General features: G+C 52.9%; 1 protein-coding gene across 1 annotated transcript in view; it reads left to right on the top strand.

Annotated features, from left to right (window-relative positions):
• The window catches only part of TMEM132E (transmembrane protein 132E), a 38,368-nt gene extending 37,166 nt beyond the window's left edge, over positions 1-1,202 (top strand). The window contains exon 11 of the mRNA XM_010861707.1: positions 1-1,202. This exon is cut by the window's left edge and continues 26 nt beyond it. Within this exon, the coding sequence (XP_010860009.1) occupies positions 1-685 (685 nt within the window). The 3' untranslated portion in view covers positions 686-1,202.
• The last annotated feature ends 20,989 nt before the right edge of the window (positions 1,203-22,191 follow it).

The raw sequence follows: 22,191 nt of genomic DNA on the forward strand, positions 1-22,191 counted from the left end.
GGCGGGACCCCGACCCGAGGCCGCGGGCCCTGGCACTGCCAGCCCGGCTGTGCCACCCACGGAAGACTTCCTGCCGCTGCCCACCGGCTTCCTGCAGATGCCCCGGGGGCTGACGGACCTGGAGATCGGCATGTACGCGCTGCTGGGCGTCTTCTGCCTGGCCATCCTTGTCTTCCTCATCAACTGCATTGTCTTCGTGCTGCGCTACCGGCACAAGCGCATCCCGCCCGAGGGCCAGACCAGCATGGACCACTCTCACCACTGGGTGTTTCTGGGCAACGGGCAGCCGCTGCGGGTGCAGGGGGAGCTGTCGCCGCCCGCCAGCAACCCGATGGAGACCGTGCCCGCCTGCTGCCACGGTGACCACCACAGCAGCGGCAGCTCGCAGACCAGCGTCCAAAGTCAGGTGCACGGGCGGGGCGACGGCTCCTCCGGCGGCTCGGCCCGGGACCAGGCCGAGGACCCCGCCAGCTCGCCCACCTCCAAGCGCAAGCGGGTCAAGTTCACCACCTTCACCACGCTGCCCTCGGAGGAGCTGGCCTATGACTCGGTGCCCGCCGGCGAAGAGGACGACGAAGACGAAGAGGACCTGGGATGGGGCTGCCCGGATGTGACCGGCACCACGCGGCCCGCCCCGCCCCCTGACCTGCACAATTACATGCGCAGAATCAAAGAGATTGCGTAGAGGTGCCGCCCCGATTCCCCCAGCCCGACTAGGGCAGGGTGGGCTCTGTGATTCACAGCCGGGACCCTGCTCACATGTGATGTGGGCCGGAGCGAGCGAGTGGATTTTATAGTCCGGGCCCTGCAGCTTTGCTCCTCCGGGGTGGGGAAGGCCGCCCCCGCCTCACGGTGGTTCTTCTTCCCCGCTTCCCCCTACCCTCCTCTGCCACCAAAGGTGGAGGCGCCTTCCTCCTGGAGCTGGCTAAGAGAAAAGCAATCCCAGCCCTCCTTCTCCCCTTTCCAACCCTCCTCCCATCTTAGACAACCCCCCTGCCCCAAGGTGGGGCACGGAAGTCAAGTTTGGGCCGAGAGGGCCCCGCCTCCCCCCGTGTCTCCTGCTTCCCCCATTCAGGGGGAGGGGTTCTGGGGGGAGCCTTGTGTTACAAGCTGCACAAAGACTTTTCTCAAACCACTATTCAGGGATTTCTGTCCTGCAGGGTTGGGAGGCAGCGGCTGCCTGCCCTGCCGAGGATCTTGCTGTGGACAAAACATTTGGTGGGGGAGGGTGGGAGGCAGGGAATGTTTGTAGCATCTGCTGGCTTCCGGGTGCCCCCACTCCCCATCAAGTCCCTTCCTAGGATCTGGGAGCTGACTCTATAGAGAAGTCTGGGGTCAAGCCAGACCCCTCTCTGAGATCTCAGGACTCCATCCTCTGCCCCCAAGGGCTGTGGGCAGGCCCTCAGGGGGAGGAGTCCTGGGTCCACCCCAGAGCACTGTGGTCTGGGCGCCCAGGAGCCCTGGGTGCCTCCCGCCCACCCCTCAGCAAGATCAACACCACGCCTTAGCCCCCACTCCCGCTCCGCCCACCCCCTCCTTCCTCTCTGTAGGGGTGGCCACCGCCTCCCCCACCGGGCAGCGTCCCGTGAGAGGGGGCGAGGGCACCAGGCAACTGCTGGGAAGGACTGTGGGATGAGCAAGGCAAAGGGAACCGCGGCTCCCTGACCCCATCCCACGGCCGCCCTTCTCTCGGGTTCTACCCGCCACTGTGTCAGATTTTTCTTAAAATAAACGGAGGCAACAAGACTGGGGGTGGGGCAACAGCTCCCGGAGAACAGACAGCACGCGGTGGCTGGCTCTGTGTCCCTTCCTTGCCCTGCAGGTGCGTGCACACGCGCACGTGTACACACACACACACGGAGATCACACTAAATGACGTGAGATGGAAACAGGTTGAGCCGCCTGGGGTTCTGCGCCTCCTTCTCCAACATCCGGGTCCCTTTAAACCCTCTGATGCTGGAGGGATGTCCACACGGGGATGGAGGACTCTTAGACCCAGAAGTGTGCCCTTATAAAGAGATGCCTCCTCTAGGAGAGGGGTAGGGGGGACAGAAAAATAAGGAGAGAGGTGAGAGGGCTGTGTGCACAGCAGAGCTCACACCAGCTTCCTCCTCTGCCTTCAGTCCACCTTTCAGAGGGTGACCAACCTTGTCACCATCAACTTCTCCCAGGGAAGCCTCTCTTCTCCAGGGATTGATGGGGACAATCTGGGGGTCTCTGGGTCAGAAAACCACATGGGAGAGAGCAATGTCTGTTGGGTGAGCCCCTCCACAGCTGTTGGGTGAGCCCCTCCGCAGCTACTCACGGCCTCCCTTGGCCCTGTGAGACCTCTCTCCAGTGCAGGCCGCAGCCCTGGGGACCACCAGAAGCCTGGGGGGAGTAAGAGCCCAGCCAAGGCGCCCTGGCCAGCCTTCAGCACCCTGAACAGGTGGCTCCAGCTGGTTGCATCTGTCCCAGAAGGGATCAGGGGCAGGACGAGCGCTGTGTTTGCAACTGCCCCAAACGGCTGTTGCCCACGACCAAAGGAAGACTGCCAGCCAGGATCCTCTGCTCAACCGACAGGGGCAGCCTTGGGGTTGGGATGAGGATTGGATGAGATCATGTCTGTAAAGTGCTGTGCACGGTGCCCAGCAGCAGACAAAACTGCGGGCACAGATCCTGGCAAGCAGAGGTGTTCAGTAAACGGAGATTGCAACATTCAGGTCTTCGTGTTCAGGTAATATATGAGCCTGAAAGAAGGCTAGCTCTGCCCCAGATGTGCTGGCAACAAAGAACAGGTGTGGCTCAGCGGCAGGGAAGCCGGGAGCTGCCAGAAAGCCATGTAGGGCAGACCCATAGGTGGGCTTGGCATGAGGGCGCTCCTGGAATGTCAGGTACCTGCTGTTCCAATATGCCTTGATGGTGGCCTCCTAGAGGGTCCTAGAGGAGCGGGGAGGGGGCTGTCTGTCAGTTTCTTTCACCCATGGTGCCCAGGATTGGCAAGTGCTCAACAAATATTTGGTAACTAAAGTTCAGATGCAAGCTATGAATGGCTTTCCATTTCAATGGCTTCCCATTTTTATTTCCATTAATCCCCATCCACTCTGCCACTTCACCACTTATCCACGCACAGTTTCAGGGAGAAACAAGAAGGACATAGGTGTGTGTCAAGGAAGGAGGAACATGTCAGCTGGGGTGTGTCTGCATGGAAGGTGCTGGTGTGGAATCTGGAATGAGGGTCCAATTCGTTTATTTAACACATCAAGCTCCTACTGTGTGCTGGGCCCTGCCAGGGAGAGAGGAGGCAAAAGCGTGGGCTTGTCCCCAAGGAGCCTCAGCCCCACAGGGACGATGAACATGTCATCTGACCACAGTCGCCTGGGATGATTGATGATAGAGCTTTGCCCTGGGTTGGCGGGATGCAAAGAAGGGAGGGGCAGACATACTCAAACTTAGTTTGTTGAGAACAAGGCCAAGGGCATTCCTGGAAGGGAGAACAGTGGGTGTGGGGGCCCAGAGGCTGCATATTCGACACCCCAGGGGCATTGTTTTTTTTTTTTTTTTTTGCTGCCTTGTCTCTGTACGTGCTTTCCCTGTGCCTGGACCATGGGTCTCTGGTGATGGAGAAACACACAAAACATATATGCCAAGGAGCGGAGGCCAACAGGTTCAAAATGGACTGGGGAATCAGGCTTAGGCTTGAGGTTCAGGTCATTTCCCTCTCACTGGGTGAAGGAAGGAAGGGTTGGAGGGGCAAGGGGACCATTTAGGAGGAGGCTACAGCAGAAAGGCAGGGGCAGCAGAGAGCCAGTGGACACCGTGGCATTCACTGCAGAATTTGCCAGCTGCATCACCCCACGTGAGGATGAAGGGATGAGCCATCAGATGCTACTGACACCGAGATCTCCTTCCCAAAGGAGCCTCAGAGTACCGGCTGCTCCAGGGACGACCGCAGGAGCGATGTCATGGTGTTTATCAGAATCCATGCTTTCACAAACAGGGAAACGGGGACCCAGAGACAGGGAGCGCTCGGCCAACAGTCACACAGCCACCCTAGCAGCAGAGCCCGAGCCCTGCCTGCCACCCTGGCTTGTCATTTGGGTTCCTTTCTCTTCATTCTTCACCTCCCTGTTCTAAGGCAAGGACCCAGAGAAGCAATTGCTGGAAATGGCGAGTCCTGACCCACATAGGAATCAAGAGGCAGGAAGCTTGGAGGGAACGAGGCAGGACATTAAGTTAACAGCCCCTCTGGAATGGCCTGGGCGCTGAACTCTGCTTTAAAAATTTGTCTTCAACCCCAAAAACGAATCAAGGGAGCTTGTAAAGAACAGTTATTGACAAGAGAGCTGCTCAGGGAGCAGCGGGGAACCCGGCCCATGAATCAGCTTAGTGGCCAAATGAGATTTCTCAGGCAGCCAACAGCCGGCGGCGCGTGAGGGCAGAGCCAGGGTGCAGAAAGAAATGCTGAGCTCTCCCCGCTCCCCCACCCGTCAGTGCTCGCTGTCACACCCTGCACACTGGGACGCACCTCCAAGCCTGTCTTCACTAAATATTAACAAGCACCTACTGTGTGCCGGGTACTATGCCCCCCTTAAGAGAAGGGGGAGAGACTTGGAGCCAAACTGAGAGCATGGGAAATACAACATAGGGGCCAGAAAAGGAAATTCTCATTTAAACGGAGGAAACCCTCAGACAAATGAGAAGGACCCCTGGGGTCTGACAGTGCATTTGCTGTGCGACCTTCAGCCAGAACGTGACCAGCTCTGGGCCCTCGTTTCTCCAGCTGTGCAAACATGGAAGCTGCCACTATATACCAGACAATATCCACTGATCTTTCCGCAGGGGCTCAACGCCTGTATTAAGCAAAAGTCCAGGGAGATAGGAACTATTAACTCCTATTTTCTAGGGGAGGAGAGAGGCACACAGAGAGGGCAAGTAACTTGCCCAAGACCTCCAGCTTAGAAGTAGGTTGGCAGGCAGCTACAAACCTGCTGCCTTTCTGCTACAACCTGAAGCCACTGATGATATTAACAACTGAAGGGGAGGTGACGCTGGAGAGTTGTGGAGGCGGAAAGGGCCTCCAAAAGGTGGAGGGTGGAGGGCCTTGTAAGGATTTGACGTGCTCGGTGATGGAAGCAGGTGGTGCCAGTGGTAAAGCATCCGCCAGTCAATGCAGGAGACGTAAGAGACGGGGGTGCAGTTCCCTGGGTTGGGAAGATCCCCTTCTGGGTTGGGAAGAGGAAATGGCAACCCACTCCAGTATTCTTGCCTGGAGAATCCCATTGACAGAGGAGCCTGGTGGGCTACAGTCCATGGGGTCACAAAGAGTCAGACACGACTGAAGTGACGGCATGTGATGGGAGCAAGGCTGTGGGACTCCCATTTAAGGCATAGACTGTGGATACTGTTGGGGGGCAGATGGAACACGCTGAACACTATGGTTCCTCTCCCATTGTTAGAGGGGACACACTCCCTCCTCTACTAGGAGCTCCACCCTCAGCTGACCATCACAACAGACCACCATCCAACCCTCTCTTGGTCACCCTAGGATCAGAGAGCCAGTGGGGCTTTCCCAAGCAAGGTGGTGAGCTGGGCTTGTTAGGAGAGCCGGTCCCACAGACAAGGAAGTGGGTGTGAGTTGTACTGCCCTTTCCCTTGGGGAACTGGCGGTCCCTTCAGCCTGCGGAGAGTAAGCAAGAGACATTGGGAAGTTGAGGCCAACCCTTATGTTCCCACCCTGGGCATGGTAGCACAGTGGATATTTATTAAGCCCTTGTCATGGATCCATTGGCGTGCCAAGCACAGAGGAAGCAAAAGGATTAAATAGCGATCACTAACATTTCCTGAGAGCTTACTCCATTCTTTGTTGTTGTTGATTTTGTTGTTCAGTTGCTCATTCTTATCCAACTCTTGGCAACCCCATGGACTGCAGGACTCCAGACTTCCCTCTCCTTCACTGTCGCCTGGAGTTTGCTCACACCCATGTCCATTGAGTCTGTGATGCCATCTCGTCCTCTGTCATCCCTTTCTCCTCCTGCCTTTCCCAGCATTAGGGTCTTTTCTAATGTCAGCTTTTTGAATCAGGCGGCCAAATTATTGGAGCTCCATGCTAACCACTTTATAGTCATCATTCCATTGACTCTACACAATAACCAAGTAAGGTAGGTGGTATCATTGTGTCCATTTTATAGATGACAACACTGAGGCCCAGAAGTTCTATGACTTGTCTCACGGCACACAGCAAACAAATAGCAGCAGGAAGATTCAAACCTAGGTTACACTGGTTCAAGCTTCCCATCTTTCCTCTGCCCCATGCTGCCCCACTCCGTGGGGACCAGGAGCTCAGAGAATCATTCTGATGCAGTGTGTCAAGAGCACAAGGCCAGGAGTCCAGTAGTTTGGTGGGAGTTGTCTCTCTGCTATTGACTGGTCATGTGGCCATGAGTCTGGCACCGCCCATGTCTGGGACAAGCCAGGACCTCAACTAGAATCCAGAGCCAGATGGTCCCTCCAGTGCCTTCCGTTGTGATGGTCCTCAGATCTGGAGGTGTGAAGCCTGGAGCACCAACCAGCCCTGCCAGTTCGCACCTTCTCCCTCCACCCTCTTAGAGAGATGCTACAGGCAGGAGTGGGGGTAACAGCTTTGATGTCCTCAGCAGCTATCTGAGCTTTGCTGTCTCTGCCATCCTCGGCTTGATGCTGCCGCTGGCAGTTGCTTCTGTAGGTTTGGGATTTGCCAGATTGTGGGCGAGGGGTCCATAGGGATGGAGCTTGGGGGGAGCTGGGGATGGAGCCTCCCTGTGTATGCCAGAAAGGCAGCGAGTCTTGGGGCTAAGACAGAGCTTAAGCATTCCAGTTGTCAGTCCCCTGCCCACAGGGAGCTCTCAGTCTGATGGAAGGGCCCCAGAGTCTGTTCCACAGGAGATCCCCATCTGATGGAAAAGGAACAGGGCCCGTGCTGTAACAGCTCCTAGTCTGAGAGGAGAGACTGACACTTGAAGAAATGCCATCAAGCATTCGGCAAAATATAGGAACACGTGCAAATAAGCACAAAGTAACCTACACATACACTTAGCCCACAGAGCAGAAGTGAAGTGCACGTGGAAGCTGGGAAATTTTATTTCCCAAAAACGCAGCCTGGACAAGGCTGTAGGTGGCATTGAGGGAAGACATTAGGAGGGGTCTACCAGATGGCTGGGAAGTCAGAAACAGACATTTGGGGATGAGGAGGTGGGCTGGATTTACTCTGGTAGCTGGGGGATGGGGTCTGCAGGGGCCTGGCTGAGAGGCGTGGGCAGGGGAGGTGAGGAAGGGACCCTCCCACGGGTGACCCTGGAGAAGCCCTGTGCTGCTGAGCTGCTTGGGTCCCAGTCTCCTGAGTGCCCCACCACTTGCAGGGTGACTTTGCATGAGTCTCTGGCCCTCTGCTGCGAGATGAAGGGTCTGGACTAGATTCTGACTGAGGTCTGTCCCTGGACTGACCCTCTGTGCCCTTGTCTGGAGCCCAACTGTGAACCCATCTGTCAAGTGGATTCAAACACAGGACTCACGGTGCCTGCCAGCCCCTCCCTGGGGCACAGAGGGGTCTTCAGGCCCCTGTCCCATGGGGCAGGCTACTGTGGGGACCCCAGAAGATTGAGGCCAAAAGGACTTGAGCCCCAGGTCTGCTGCCATCTTCCTGTGCACAGTCAGGCAGCCCCCCACCCAGCTCGGTTTGGGCTTCATGGAGGTACCCTCTCCCTCTCAACCTTCTACAGTTCTAGAGTGACTTTCCTTCTCCTTCATTGCAACAGCTCCCAACAGACCTCCTACGATTTGTCCTGGGGCAGGGTTTCTGGGGTTGCTTCCTGTGGCTTCTCCCATTAGGAGGGGTCCTGCCAGTTAGGAGAGTTGACTGGAAGCGAAGGTAAAGTGAGCAGTGTCCTGAGAGTGGACCCCCATGCTTCCATTCTTTAGTGAAGCCAGCAGCTGAGCCCTGGTCCTGAAATGGACTCCATTTGCAGACCCCCAGCCCAGACAGATCAGGGACGAAGGAGCCTGGGGGGATGCCGATGGTGGGAGGGAGCAAGGGAAGGGTCTGGCATGGCTCCCCCTCTCTGCCCCTTCTGATTTATTTTTTACCGCCACCTCGACACACAGTCCACCCCTCCAAAGGGCAGAGTGGAACCCAGCCCTCGCCTGATGAGATGCAATTCATCAGCATCGACAGAAGCTGAGATGCTGTTCCAGGGTCTCCTCCCTCACACACACTCGCCCACGGGGTCCTCCTTCCGCAGTCTGTTCCCCACCCCATCTGGGCTCCATTCCAGATTTCAATCCCCTATGAGATGGCTCTCTATCAAGGGAAAGGGCGGGCCCAGGGGAGGGAAGCTGGACCATGGTTAGCGCACCAGGCAGGGACCACATCTCCCAGGGAGGGAAGAGAAGGGAAGGAGGGGGAGGAAAGGACATTCCAGCAGCTGCAGTGTCTCGAGGAAATCTCCAGAGATGCCAGAGCCACGGGGCGACCCTCCACTTCAGCAAACCTGCTCCAGGAACAGACACGACAAAGCACCAGATGCATCCAGCGATTAAAGTGCTGCCTTTGTTAGAAGAGGAGGAACCAGGCTCTTGTGGGCGGGGCACCCAGAGCACGCGTGCACACCCACCCTACCCGCACACACAGCACACATCACAAATGCAAACTCTCTGAGCACCCCTACTCATTCACACGCCCTTCAACCGCACAGATGGGAGCATGCCCCTACACACTCACACACACACACACACACACACATACTACGCATGCACACTGGCAGCTGGAGCCCATAGCTCCAGTGCAGTGATCACCGGAGGCGTGCTTGATCACACAAAGGGGCAGAGTCCTCAGAGCCCCTCTACCCTGCCAGGAGGGAAGGCAGAGATCACAGGAGTGGGGGCCAGATCCAGAGCTGTGGGTCAAGGATGGATGGGTGGACCCAACAAAGACAGGCTGGAATAAAGACAGACAGCCCTCTAGGTTCCAGTGTACCCACGGGGTGTCTGAAGCCAGGCGCAGCTGCCCATCCTATAAATAACCTACAGAGCAGTTGTTTGTATAAGAGCTTGTTGGAGAGAGGGATGGGGCATGTTTACCCTATACTTGAAACAATAACCAAATAGTCTCACAGCATTCAGAAGAATACTTACATACAAGCCATCACTGAGTTAATTACAAAGATTCTTATCTGTTCATTAAAGCAGACTGGAGGGCCTTCTATTTGGAAACACTTTGCAGTTAAAGGGACTATGTTATTAACCCTAACAAAATGATTTATTTGGGGATCGTGCCAGGTGAGGTAGAACCAGAAACCTTCACACAGAGGGTGTGCCCTGGAGCCTGGGTTGATTGACGTAGAAGCCAAGAAGACTTCTGGGAGGAAAGCACCAGGTGGAGATCCTGGAGAGGTTATGAAAACACCTGTGGATGGAGAGACCCCTGCAGAGGCTGGCTGGGAGAAAAGGGCACCCCGGGTGAGCTTGGGGGTCACCTTGGACAATCTGATCCAGCTTGGAAGGCAGTCGAATTGACTCTTTCCTGATCCAGTTCCCTGTCTATGAGGTGGTCTGATGAGATTCTGTCTCAGGCTGGTGTCCACTACCAGGAGCGTGTCCCTTGCACTGCGGAAATGGAACGCACAGCCACTAGGCAGGCATGACCGGAGCTGTGTTCAAAGACTTCGTTGGAAGAGCCCTACCCTGGGCTGCTCAGGCTCACCCCTGCCTGTGACTCAGCCTCCTGTGAAAAGAGGCTCTACGGTCTCACCTGGATGGTTTCCCCCGGGGAGGGAGGAGCGGGGGTGAGGATGGAAGGACGAGAACAAAGTCCAACTGGCCAAACGGAAAAGGTACCAGGAAGGTCAGAACTTTCCCCAGAAGCAGCACAAGGAGGACCTGTGCTGGCAACGGAGGAAACCCAGAATCGAGCAAAGACTCAGAAGCAACAGAGGGTCCTGGGGGTTTTTGGAAACTCACAAGACTGCTCCCCATGAGCTCGTGAGCAAACTGGCAAGGCAGGCATGATATGCCTCAGTGGAAACTTGTACAGAGTGGTCCAAGAAGACTGGGCTTTGGATTTTGCAGGACTTCCCTGAAGGTCCAGTGGCTAAGATTCCACACTCCCAGTGCAGGGGGCCCAGGTTCAATCCCTGGTCGGGGAACTAGATCCCACTTGCAGTAACCAAAGTTTCCATGTGCAGCACCTAAGAGTTCCCTCGAAGTGCAACTAAGACCCAGTGCAGCCAAATAAGTAAAAATAAATAATAAATAGTTTTGGAGTTTTTTTAAGAAAAGAAGATGAGGGTTTGGAAAGATGGTTATGATGCAGAGAGATGAGGATGGACTCGGGCCCGATGAGAGATGGAGCTATGCTAAGTGTTAACTGAAGCCAAGAATGGAAATGCTTTCCCAAATGGCTCTCTTGAGGTTTCAAATCCTTCCTTTCAATTATTTATTCCTCCAGATTCCCTGGGTTCAATCCCTGGGTTGGGAAGATCCCCTGGAGAATAGAAAGGCTACCCACTCCAGTATTCTGGCCTGGAGAATTCCATAGACTGTATAGTCCATGGGGTCACAAAGAGTCAGACTGAATGACTTTCACTTTCATTAGATTCCCTAAGGGCCCATGCCCCCAAGAGTCTCTGTGCCCTGGGATCATCACATCATCTAGTAAGAAGAAAGGACTTAGGAGTTAACAGGGTGGGTTTGAATCTTGGTTCAGCCATTTGCTTCCTACAAGTGACTTCAAGTCAGTGTCTCAATTACCTAATCTGTAGAATGAGGCGGAAGTTAGCTTCTTAACAAGGTTCATGTGAGGATCGATGCTCTTTTCGTACCATGGAAGGCACATAGTAAGTGCTCAACAGATGGGTGAGTATTAGTATCGTGTCTTTAAATCCCCAGCACATGACCCACTACCGGCACTGGAAGGAATCCATTCCAGTTTTGGAAGAAAACTGGACCTAGAACCATGGGTCAATTCACCCAGATTCCTAGAGTTTCATCAATTAAAGGAACTGGGATGGGGATCCGGGTCTCCTGACCCCTGTCCCATCTTCTCAGTTGTCCCCCTCCGGGGCGGACTTGACCTCCAGGTGTTTCAGTGACGTGACTGCCCCTCATCATGCTTTCAGACTGTGTTGGGTTATCAAGTTTGAACCCAATGCCTTCTTGTCGCCTCTCTCCCGATCACCACCCATCTTCTGTGTCATGGAGCGTCTGCTGCCAAGTGCAGTCAGAACCGAGGCCGGGGGTGCTGCCTCCGGGGGTGCACCACCTGGTCGAGTGGGTGGATGATCTGCAGCGGGGGAGGGAAGGGAGAGGAGGAGCAGTGCTGAGGAAGGAGGGATGCGAAATGTTCATCTCGTCTCCACGGTCTCCCCCCGGGCTCGGAGCCGGCTTGAGGGATGGGCCTGTGCCCTGTCAGCAGCCCCGGCCCACGATGGATGTGGAACCTGGTAGGATGGTGTCGGCAGCACTTGGTGAGATTCATTTCCCTGCTGCGAGGGGAGAAAAATGAGGCCTCCGTGTCATCCATCGCTCTGCAGCGAAGCGGTAAACAGGCGCGCTCTCGGAGAGCAGCCTGGAGCTGAGCCCAGCTCAGCAGGCTTCCCGCAGGGGCTGGGAGGCTGGAAGGAAGCACTGGGATTTGTTTCCTTGGGTGCCCAAGGCTGGGAGGACTCCTGGGTGCAGACCTACTGGGTGGGACCTTCTGTGGAGTCACATGGCACCTTCAAAAACCAAAAGTTACCAAGTGAGATGGACCATAAATTCTGCTTCATAATTGTTCTCACTTCTGTGATGGATCCAAGGGGGCAGTGGCTGGGCCCCCTCCAAGTTCCTGAAGCCGTGCCCTCCGCCAAGCAGTCTCCTGCCTTGGGCTGGTCCCCAGTCCATGTGACTCTGGGGAGCCTACCCATAAACCAGCACACACGTCACCTCCTTCAAGGGGCCTTCCCAGATCCTCCCAGCTTTATCTCCCAGAACTCAGAGGTTCTCCACTAAAGTAGGCTTCTAGGTAGCTGAATAACTTGTGTCCACCTCCACCCCACAGGCATATCTTTTCTGAGCCTTGTTCCTCCCAGCTTTCCCTGTAGTGAGTTACCTGCATTCTAGGGCAATCAAGGTCTCGGCTGGAACTCTCAGAAAACCAAAGTTCCCCATTTCCCTCCGAGATGAGAGGCCACCCCCTGGCATGTTCTGTGAAAGGCTCAGTGTCAAGTACATCGTGCTTCCAGGAAAACACCTGGACACTTTGAGTGGGGTCGACGCTGCCTTCTCCCGGCCCGCCCCTTCCCTGCTCCCCTCCTCCCCTACCCCTGCCCCATCATTTCTTTCAACACCAACCTTCTTGCTGAGTCCTTGTCTGTTCTCAGCAGCAAAGTGCCTTCACGTCCACACTTCTGTCTCCGAACCTCACTTGCTAAGAAGAGCAGCAACTATGATTATTTCATTTAACAGATGGGGTCCAAATGTCTTATCTTGTTTAATAGATGGGAAAACTGAGACCGACACCAAGTCTGGCCCAGGGTGACGCGAAGTCGGAGCAGGGACTGGAGCTAGATTGATTCTGAACCTGCAGAAGCGATTCCTTTCTGCATTTTTAAAGCTCCCAGCCCCAGCATGAGGCCCCTGCTGGCTCCTTTGTCACCAGCAGGAACAGACTGACTCCAGTGCTCTTTCTATCTAATTTCCCAGCCCCTCTTTACCCTGGGACCACCACGGCACCCTCCTCCCTGTCCTCTCGGCCCACCTCTCCCCACTGCAGACTTGGGTTTCAGAATCACCTCGAATCTGTATCTGACCTGCCCTCCGCCCCTCTCCCTGCCCTAGGTAGGCATTGTTTGCAGTGGGGAGAGGGGAGATAAGGCTCCGCCCCAGGTGAGAGGTCCTTGTAGGTGCTTCTGGTGTGTGTCCTTGATCACCAGTGCCCCCCTCCCCACTGTTAGGACCTCCTGGGGAAGTGGGACGGCAGCTCATCCACACAGTTACACATACCAAGACTTTGCTTAAACCCCCTAGTCTTATCCCTACCTCTTGCCCCCCCAGGCCTTCTGCCCCATGGATTACCAGGAGAAAGAGCATGCAGGGGGCACCAGGAGACCTGGTTCTCTAATTCAGTGCCCCTCTTTAGCCAGGCAGGCATTGGACGGTGGGGAGGTACCAACCAGCCGTGCACCCAGATCCACAGCCCTGCCATGTGGTATTAGATGAGCCCCTCCCCTCTCCATCTGTTAAGCAAGAGAGCAGAATCCATGAAATCTTAACTTGGGTCCACTCCCCGCACTTTTATACTTATACAAATTTTCACACACTACTCAGGGAGGGCGGAAGACCCCTAAGGACCCTCCCACAGACTCCCCCTTAAAACTCCAGGCAGATTATGTCAGAAGCCCATGAAAGATGGTTCCCAAGGACCCCAGCTTCACTCTCTGAGACGCACTACTTCTGTGTGCCCAGGAGAGCAGTCCTTTCCTCCCTCCAGGCCTCCAGTCCCAGGAAAGGGGAAGGGAGGGGGCATTTCTCTCTCTTCTCGCACCGAGGGTGTTTGTGGAGCCAGCAGAGCCGTTCCTCACCAAGCCAATCTCTCACTCCAACGTTGGCCCACCCCCTCCTACGAAGAACAAAATTAAAAGACATCTGTCCTCAAGCTACAATGGCTCATCCCTTTCTCGCTCAACAGCGAGGGATTCCTGGGCCAGCAGCTTGAGGCAGGGATTGCCCACTGAGAGCCTGGACAGGGGGCTCCGTCGCCTTGGTCCTCCTGCTCCAAGCAGCCCTGCCTCTCCAACCCTCTCCTCCTGCCCTCCTTTCAGCCGAGGGACATTTTAAATGAATTCCATTTAAAACTTCAGAAGCAATCCCTTTCCACATTTTTAAAGTCCACAGCCCCAGCATCAGGCTCTCATTCTCATCTGTTCACGCTTTCGTTCAACAAGTAGCTCAATTTGTCACCCCTTTGCCGAAGCTTCCCCATCCCTCCAAGCTGAATTATGTGCCCTGCTTGGAACCATCAGAGGGAGCGTTTGCTTGAGGCATCTGTCCTCAGAGTGAGGGCTCCAGCCACTGGCCCCTCTGCCTCTTCCTGGGGTGGGGGGTGAGTTACTTGAGGTGCCAAACCCTTTTCATTCTCCTTTTTAACCCCAACCATGCCTGGAATAGAACACGTGCCAAGACAGCAGACTGCATCTCTTGATGGTGGGTCCACTCGTGCCCAGCACTGTGTAGCCACAAAGGGGCTGACCAAGAACAATGTATCTAGCAGAAGTGACAGGTGCAAGATCAAACAAAATGCTGCTGTGACCAGTGAGGCAACAGAGATGGGCACCCCCACACCCACACTATGCCCTTTATCTATTTACCCTACATCTCTGGCCACACTGGCACACACTCAGGCCCCCCCAGGCAGACAAGGTGCCCAGCACAGCAAGATCTCTTGGCCGTCACCACCTCTGCCCAGGACACTGGGACCAGAAGACAGAGCTTAGTGCCAGATGCGCTCCTGGAAAGGAGAGTGGAGGATTGTGGGAAATTCCCTCATGGCTATTCTTACCAAGGCTGGGGAGGGGCTGGCAGAAGGAAGGAAGGGGAGAGGACCATTCTCCTGGTCTGCTCAACCACTTAGTTACTTTGGTCTCACTGGTGAGAGAACGTTATCCCAAATGACATGGGGACTCACTACAGGACAACTGAACCCCTAAGAATTGAACTTGGGGGCCTCAACAGGCCCCAAGGAGGGGAACCTTTCAGACCCAGTCAAGACCCTGGACAGCAAATGTCTTAAAGCAGCAGAGAGCGAATATTCCAGGCTTTCAGGCTATAGGGTCTGATTTCTGTTAAAACAGCTCCAATCTTTTAGCCCAAGAACAGCCACAGACAATGCCTGAACAAGTGGGCGTGGCTGTGCAGCTATACAACCAGGCGGCTGTCTGCTGGAACTCTAATATCACACACGCACGTGCAAACACACACCTTAAAGAGCACACGGGCCCCTCTTGTCACTCAGGATTGTTATGCTCAGTGCTGGCGTGGCACAGCCCCTAACCCTAAACCCCTGCTCTCATAACACTGTTCAGGCTCCAGGGAAATGGGGGTCTTCACAACTTTTGCTCTGGGTTTGCAGAATCGGAGATGACCAAGTCAGAATGCTAAGAAGATTTCTGGGGTCTGCTGCCGCCGGCCTCAGGCTCCTCTGGGTGGGATGGAGAACACAGGGTTCACGAGAGCTGCAGAAGCCCTTCCGCAAGAAGATGAGTTAATTAGCTTTTCAAATCCTTGCTCTCAGATAGCATGAATGCCAAAGATCCTTAAAAAAAAAAACAAAGTATCATTTCTAAGTAATGCCGAGTGTCCTTTTCTAGCTGTCTGACTGTTCCAATTAATGGTTCTGGAAGTACTCACAATTATCAAGTTATTATTTGTAGTCTTGGCTCTAGTTGACAGGGCAGCTAAGGAACATTTTGCTACCTTCAACAATTCTTATTAATCATACGGTGTAAATGTAGGTCTAGATGTAAAAGGCATGGTACTAATTCATTACATTAAGGAAAAAAATTGGACTTTTAACACTAGAGTTGTGAACATCTTTTTAATAAAAATATTTAATGATACTTAAATACCTTTTCAAGGCTTCCCAGGTGGCTCAGTGGTAAAGAATCCACCTGCAATCCAAGAGATGCAAGAGACTTGGGTTTGATCCCTGGGACAGGAAGATCCCCTGGAGAAGGGCATGGCAACCCACTCCAGTATTCTTGCCTGGAGAATCCCATGGACAGAGGAGCTTGGCAGGCTACAGTTCATAGGGTTGCAAATAGTCGGATATGACTGAAGTGACTGAGTATGCACACACTCCAATACCTTTTCAAAAAATTTTTTAAATTTCAGCTTTCTTTAAATAATTTTAATTTTTTATATTCATTGATTACAATGTGGATTATACCTTTTAACTTTAATAGATCATTATTAATACTTTGTTGGAACATATATAGCTTTTAAATTTTTGTTATCATTTGAACTTAAGTGTTTAATGATCAGATCAGATCAGATTAGTCGTTCAGTCGTGTCCAATGAGTCAACTCTTCGAATGAGGTGGCCAAAGTACTGGAGTTTCAGCTTTAGCATCATTCCTTCCAAAGAAATCCCAGGGCTGATCTCCAATGTGTTCAAATTTTGTATACTTTGAATAAAATTACATTTTATCTTTTTATTCTTTAGTTGATCTGTCAAATAAGAGTAGCTAATCTCTACAGATTACAATTGAGTACTTGAAATGTGGCCAGTTTGAATTGAAATGTGCTGTACGTGTAAAACACACACTAAATTCTGGGATACGCTAGTGCTAAGTCACTTCATTTATGTCTGACTCTTTGTGACCCCATGGACTTGAGCCCGCCAGGCTCCTCTGTCCATGGGATTTTCCAAGCAAGAATACTGGAGTGGGCTGCCATTTCCTTCTCAAGGGATCTTCCTGATCCAGGGATTGAACCCATGTCTCTTATGTTTCCTGCATTGGCAGGCAGGTTCTTTACCACTAGGAGAACTTATATGAAAAAAAGAAACATAAAATATATCATTAATAATATTTTATATTGATTACCTGTTTAAATAACAGTTTGGACATCTTGGATTGAATAAATGTATTATTAATTTCACCTGCTTATTTTTTGCATTTGGAAAAGACCCTGATGCTGGGAAAGATTGAGGGCAGGAGGAGAAGGGGACAACAGAGGGTGAGATGGTTGGATGCCATCACCAACTCGATGGACTTGGGTTTGGGTGGACTCTAGGAGTTGGTGATGGACAGGGAGGCCTGGCGTGCTGCGGTTCATGGGGTCGCAAAGAGTCGGACACAAATGAGCAACTGAACTAAACTGAAAATGCAGACTATAAAATTCTATACGTGACTCACATTTGTGGCTCACATATTTCTATCCAATAAGACTGCTTGAGATCATTACTGTCAAGAGAACACAAATTATATGAAATCCTGATTATAACAACAATATCAGTGATTTTGCTGACATAATGGCAAGAAAGATAAATTTTACGGAGTAAATATGTGATCATTTAAGCATTCTCACATCTTGTTTTTTACATGATTTTGACACTAATCTATTCTAACTTTCTCATGATTCTGATGTTATCAAGTCTTTTATGGTAGCATTTGAGGTGCAATTTACATACAGTGAAATGTCCTCATTTAAGAATACAGTTGGATGAGTTTGGATCCGTGTAAACACGCATATTCCCAACCCTTTGATCTAGATATAAAACAACTTCATCAGTCCACACAGGTCATTCATACTCCTTTCAATCCCTGAGAAAACTGATTTTTCTGATTTCTATCATCATAGATTCATTTGGCCTGTTCTTGAACGTCACATCATCAGAATCATGCATTATCACTTTGGTGTCTGGCTTCTTTTATATATCTTCATTGTATTCCTCATCCCAACATCAGGACATCCCTTCAAAGGACACGGGGACATACATTCATGGTAATAAAAAACTCTTCAAGATTTGCCACTATAGTTCTGTATATTCTTTTCAGTTTTGTCATTATGAGGGTATGTTTTCCAAGGGAGAGGGAGAAAATACACTTTATTTGCCTGTCTGATTGCTGAATCAATGACATTCCGGTGTTTAGACGTGGCATGTGGTCATTATTTGCACTCACCCTGGGCTCTGCCGATGGTAGGCATGGACTGGCTGAGGAGGGAGGGGACGCAGAGGTCAGAGCTGCTGGAGAGTGGAGCCTCCACCTTCTGTAGTTCAGGAGCCTGGTCTGGCTGGTGGGACTCAGCCTCCAGGGCTTCCTCGGAGAGGATGCTGCAGCTGTCTGAAGGCCAGTGGAGAAATCCCTTACACAGGAGTCGAGTGCAAAGGTGAGAAGTCCAAGGTGTGTAGGAGACCCATGAAGAGAGGGCAAATCAAAGGGTCCCGAGACGGTGAGCTAAAACCAGCCCTGCTCATTTGACTGACAAATACTTCTCGAGTACCTGTTGTATGCCCACAGTGTGCTAAGGTTCAGGTGGATGATGGAGAAAATGTGAATAAAAGACGTCCCCTCTGCCCTCAAGGGGCTTACTGGTAATTGATAGAAGATAATCAAATAATCACATCTGCAAGGGATAAAACCTACAGAATCCAGCCCAAACTTTCTAGACAGGCACTCAAGCCTTTGTTCCTGCCGCCTGTTCCCCCAGAGAAGCTCTTCTGGCTCCTTCTTCCAAATACAGAAGCCTGGACTCATTCACCAAAGCTCAGCTCCAACGCCTCCCCTTTGTGAAATCTTCCTTGGTGTCTCCCATCTGAATTTTCGGCCTCTTCCCTTGAGTTCCCAGTGCACCTTCCCTGAATTTCTGTCGTTGCATATATCATGTTTTGGGGAGTCATTTGTCTCTGCCTCTGTGCTTCCTACCACTGGGGTGTAGGGGGATGGAGAAAGAGTGGTGTGCTTGAGAGCTTTGTTTGAGACCTGGTTCCACCTCTTAGAAGCTCTAAGACATTAGCTGGGTGGATGATTGTGTCTGAGCCTCAGTTTCCTGGTCAGTACAATGGGAACAATGATAGTTACTTTGTAGAGTTTTGTGATGATTAATTAAGGCACAGATAGATTGAGTAAATGTCAGTCCCTACACACCACCACCCCCCGCCGTGCCTCCCACCTTTGCTTAGAGGTCCAGGATCCTCATAAAACTGGAGTTGACCATTCTCACCTGGGCTTGTAGTCTCTGCAACCAGCCAGAAAGAGCAGACAGGTAGCTAAAGCAGGGAGTGAAGGGCAGAGAGAGGAGCTGGAGGCTCAGGAGTCCTGGGTTCCCTGGCCCACAGAGGAACTCAGTGGCTCGGTTCCCATCTGCGTGTGGCTAAGGGTAGGGAAGAGGCGGCTCCTCTTGGGAGCATCCAGGCCGCCAGGGTGGACCCTGTGTGGTGGCAGGACCGACCCAGAGCAGCTGGGATCCAAGCAGACAGTGAGTGCCAGGAGCAGGCCAGGCTGCTGGAGCACTGCCCATCACCACTTCCCAAGTCCCAGCTTGTCCCCATTCCCAAAGTGTGGCAGCCATGCCACCAACAAGCCTGGCAGCCTCTGGCCCCTCGGTTTCCAGAGCAACCTGGGAGCCCAGGGCCTTGCCAAGCCAGCCACCACGAGCTGAGGTGTCCAGGCCTGAGCCCCTGTCCATCCCATCACCAGGCTGCATCTGGGCTCTCAGACTTGACTACAGACTGACCTGGAACACAGCCCCAGCCCATGTCCAGGGACAGCCCCCACCCCAGATGGAGAAGGCTGGATGGGAGTCCAGATCCTGAACTCACTGCCCCAACACTGATTCCATTCTTTGACCTGGGCTTGAGCATCCCTTCTCTGTGTCCACTTTCCCATGTATAAAATGGGAAGAATAAGCTCTGGCCGCCCTGCCTCCCACAGCTCTGTGATTGTGAAATGAGACCGCGAGAGAGGATACACTCACATGTGGGTCCACCCGCTGTGCGGCGGTCCTGCTCTGTGCCTCAGCTCTATGAGGCAGCGCTTGGACAAGATGAGTGTAGGACTTCCTCCCCTCCCAGCCCACATCTCCATCTTCCCTAAAAGGGGAAGAGCATCTCCTAGCAGCAGCTGCCTGGAAGGAAGGCAAAGTTTCCATTTTTGCCCTTAGAGGAAGCTGAGGCTTGAATTTCACATACCCTCACCATCTCCAGCCATCCTCAGAGATCTCCAGGGCAAGTTCCTGTGTCCTGGAGGAAGTCCAGGGGCTCCTTGTCCTGAGAGATAAGCTCCCAAGCAGATGCCCGCCCCTCCTCTCAGCAGCCAGCCTTAGCTGGTCGGTCCTTCCCTCCCTCCCAAGCCAATTATCGCCATCCCTGGCAGCTCTGCTTGGCAGCTCAGACCGCCACACCTGGCCTGGCTAAGTCTCTCTGCTTCTGTCAGTCCTTCCCTGTCCTTCCACTGCTGTCATCCTGTTTCCAAAGTCATTACATCCAATGGGGATTCGCAGCCGGCCCGCTGAGGTCCAGGCACTGCACCAAGCAAGGCCGACACACAAGGAAGTGAGACGCGGCCCTTCTCAGTGGGGCTTCTGGACAAAACTGACCCCAGTGATGGAAGCTGATATGCTGTCTCATGTGCGTGTGCATGTGTGTGTGTGTGTGTTAGTCACTCAGTCGTGTCTGATTCTTTGCAACCCCATGGACTGTAGCCCTCCAGGCTTCTCCGTCCATGGGATTCTCCAGGCAAGAATACTGGAGTGGGTTGCCATTTCCTCCTCCAGGGGATCTTCCCAACCCAGGGACAGAACTCAGGTCGCCTGCATTGCAGGCGGATTCTTCATCATCTGAGTCACCAGGGAAGTCAAGTTTGAGGCCCAGAAGGAGCCTGATGATGGGATGGACAGGGACTTTACTCTTGGGGCTCAGGCCAGGGCACCTCAGCTAGTTGTTATATTATAACCTGTAATCTCATAGGTCATAGTAATAGCTAACATTTATTGAGCATATCCAGGTTCCAGGGAAGGGCTGAGGGATTTACAAGCATTATCGCCTGGAAATATCACAGCACTGTGAGGTGGGTGCCGTTACTTAAATGAAATGGTCCCATTGCCGTTAAATTTTTTTTTGGCCACAACATGCTGCATGTGGGATGTTAGTTCGCTGACCTGGGATCGAACCCATGCCACCTGCATTGGAAGCACAGAGTCCTAACCACTGGACCCCCAGGGAAGTCCCCTATTGCTAATTTAGAGATTTGAATACTGAGGCTCAGAGAGACTATCTTTGCTCTGCAAAGAGGTGGCAGAACCAGAGTTTAGACTCAGCCTGCCTGACTTTAAGTACCTTGCTCTCCATCTACTACATTATAATGCAGCTGAATGAAGAGGAGCCATTCCTTATGCCTAGGAGCATCTTGAACGCTAAAAAGAGATGATGTTCCAACAAGATTGGCCTTGATAGATGAACAGGACTTTGCCAGGCAGCCAAGGAAGGAAGGGTATTTCAAGCAAGGGAACAGCATGCACAAAGGCACAGAGGTGCACGACAGGTTTCAGTTCAGTTCAGTCGCTCAGTCGTGTCCGACTCTTTGCGACCCCATGGACTGTAGCACGTCACGCCTCTCTGTCCATCACCAAATCCCGGAGCCTACTCAAACTCATGTCCATTGACTCAGTGATGCCATCCAGCCATCTCATCCTCTGTCATCCCCTTCTCCTCCTGCCTTCAATCTTTCCCAGCATCAGGGTCGTTTCCAATGAGTCAGTTCTTCACATCAGGTGGCCACAGTATCAGAGTTTCAGCTTCAGCATCAGTCCTTCCAATGAACACCCAGGACTGATTTCCTTTAGGATAGACTGGTTGGATCTCCTTGCAGTCCAAGGAACTCTCAAGAGTTGACAGGTCTGGGGAACATCAAGCTCTTGAGTATACCAGACCCAAGAGCAATCAGAATTAATGGGGCCATGCAGGTTCTCTTGAGTCACCCCCACCTCCAACCAGTGAGAAGCTGAGTCCCCAGTGGGCCCCACCCCGAAGGCCAGGCAGCCGGAGCTGAGTGTGGGACCCCAGCCCCAGGTTTCCAGGCTAGGACTTTTGCTCCCATGGCAAGCTACCTCTCTGTTTCTCCCCTCTTTTCTCCTTTTCCCTCCGCATCTCCCTCAGTCCCTGCAAACCCCTTCCTCCTCTCCCTGTCCCACCCCACCAGCTATGGAAACTCCTAACCTCCTGTCACCCAGGGCTCCCCCTCTCTCCATCTCCTCCTGCATCTGGCCTTCCATTCACTGCCCCGCTAGCTCTAGTGTGCTTTGTGCATGATGCAGAGGGCACCTTCCTCAGCCTTAGCATGGATCATTTACAAGTCCACGGACAGTGCTCAGGTCACGAACTGCTCACCGGCAGGTAAACACAGGTCTCAGATCCTTAGCTTGATTCAGCCCACTTCCGGAATGGGCACAGGCGTGCAGCGCACAGCCCCTGCAGGTGATGCCCTGTCTGGACAAGCCAGACCAGCCGGAGGCTGTCCATGCAAACATGCAAACGCAGGGCCCCTTTTCTGAGCTTTTTCCTTCGACCCTTGCCCTGCTGTCATTCACATCCCAACTGATAATAATGCAAATAATTCTTGCCCATAGAAATGCAAATTGTTTTCAGCCAAATGCCATTGCTTGTTGTTCCGTGGCTACAGACTAGATTTGCCAGGTTTTGCAT

Source organism: Bison bison, unplaced genomic scaffold (assembly GCF_000754665.1).
Source record: "Bison bison bison isolate TAMUID 2011002044 unplaced genomic scaffold, Bison_UMD1.0 scf7180017864472, whole genome shotgun sequence".
Classification (NCBI taxonomy): Eukaryota; Metazoa; Chordata; class Mammalia; order Artiodactyla; family Bovidae; genus Bison; species Bison bison.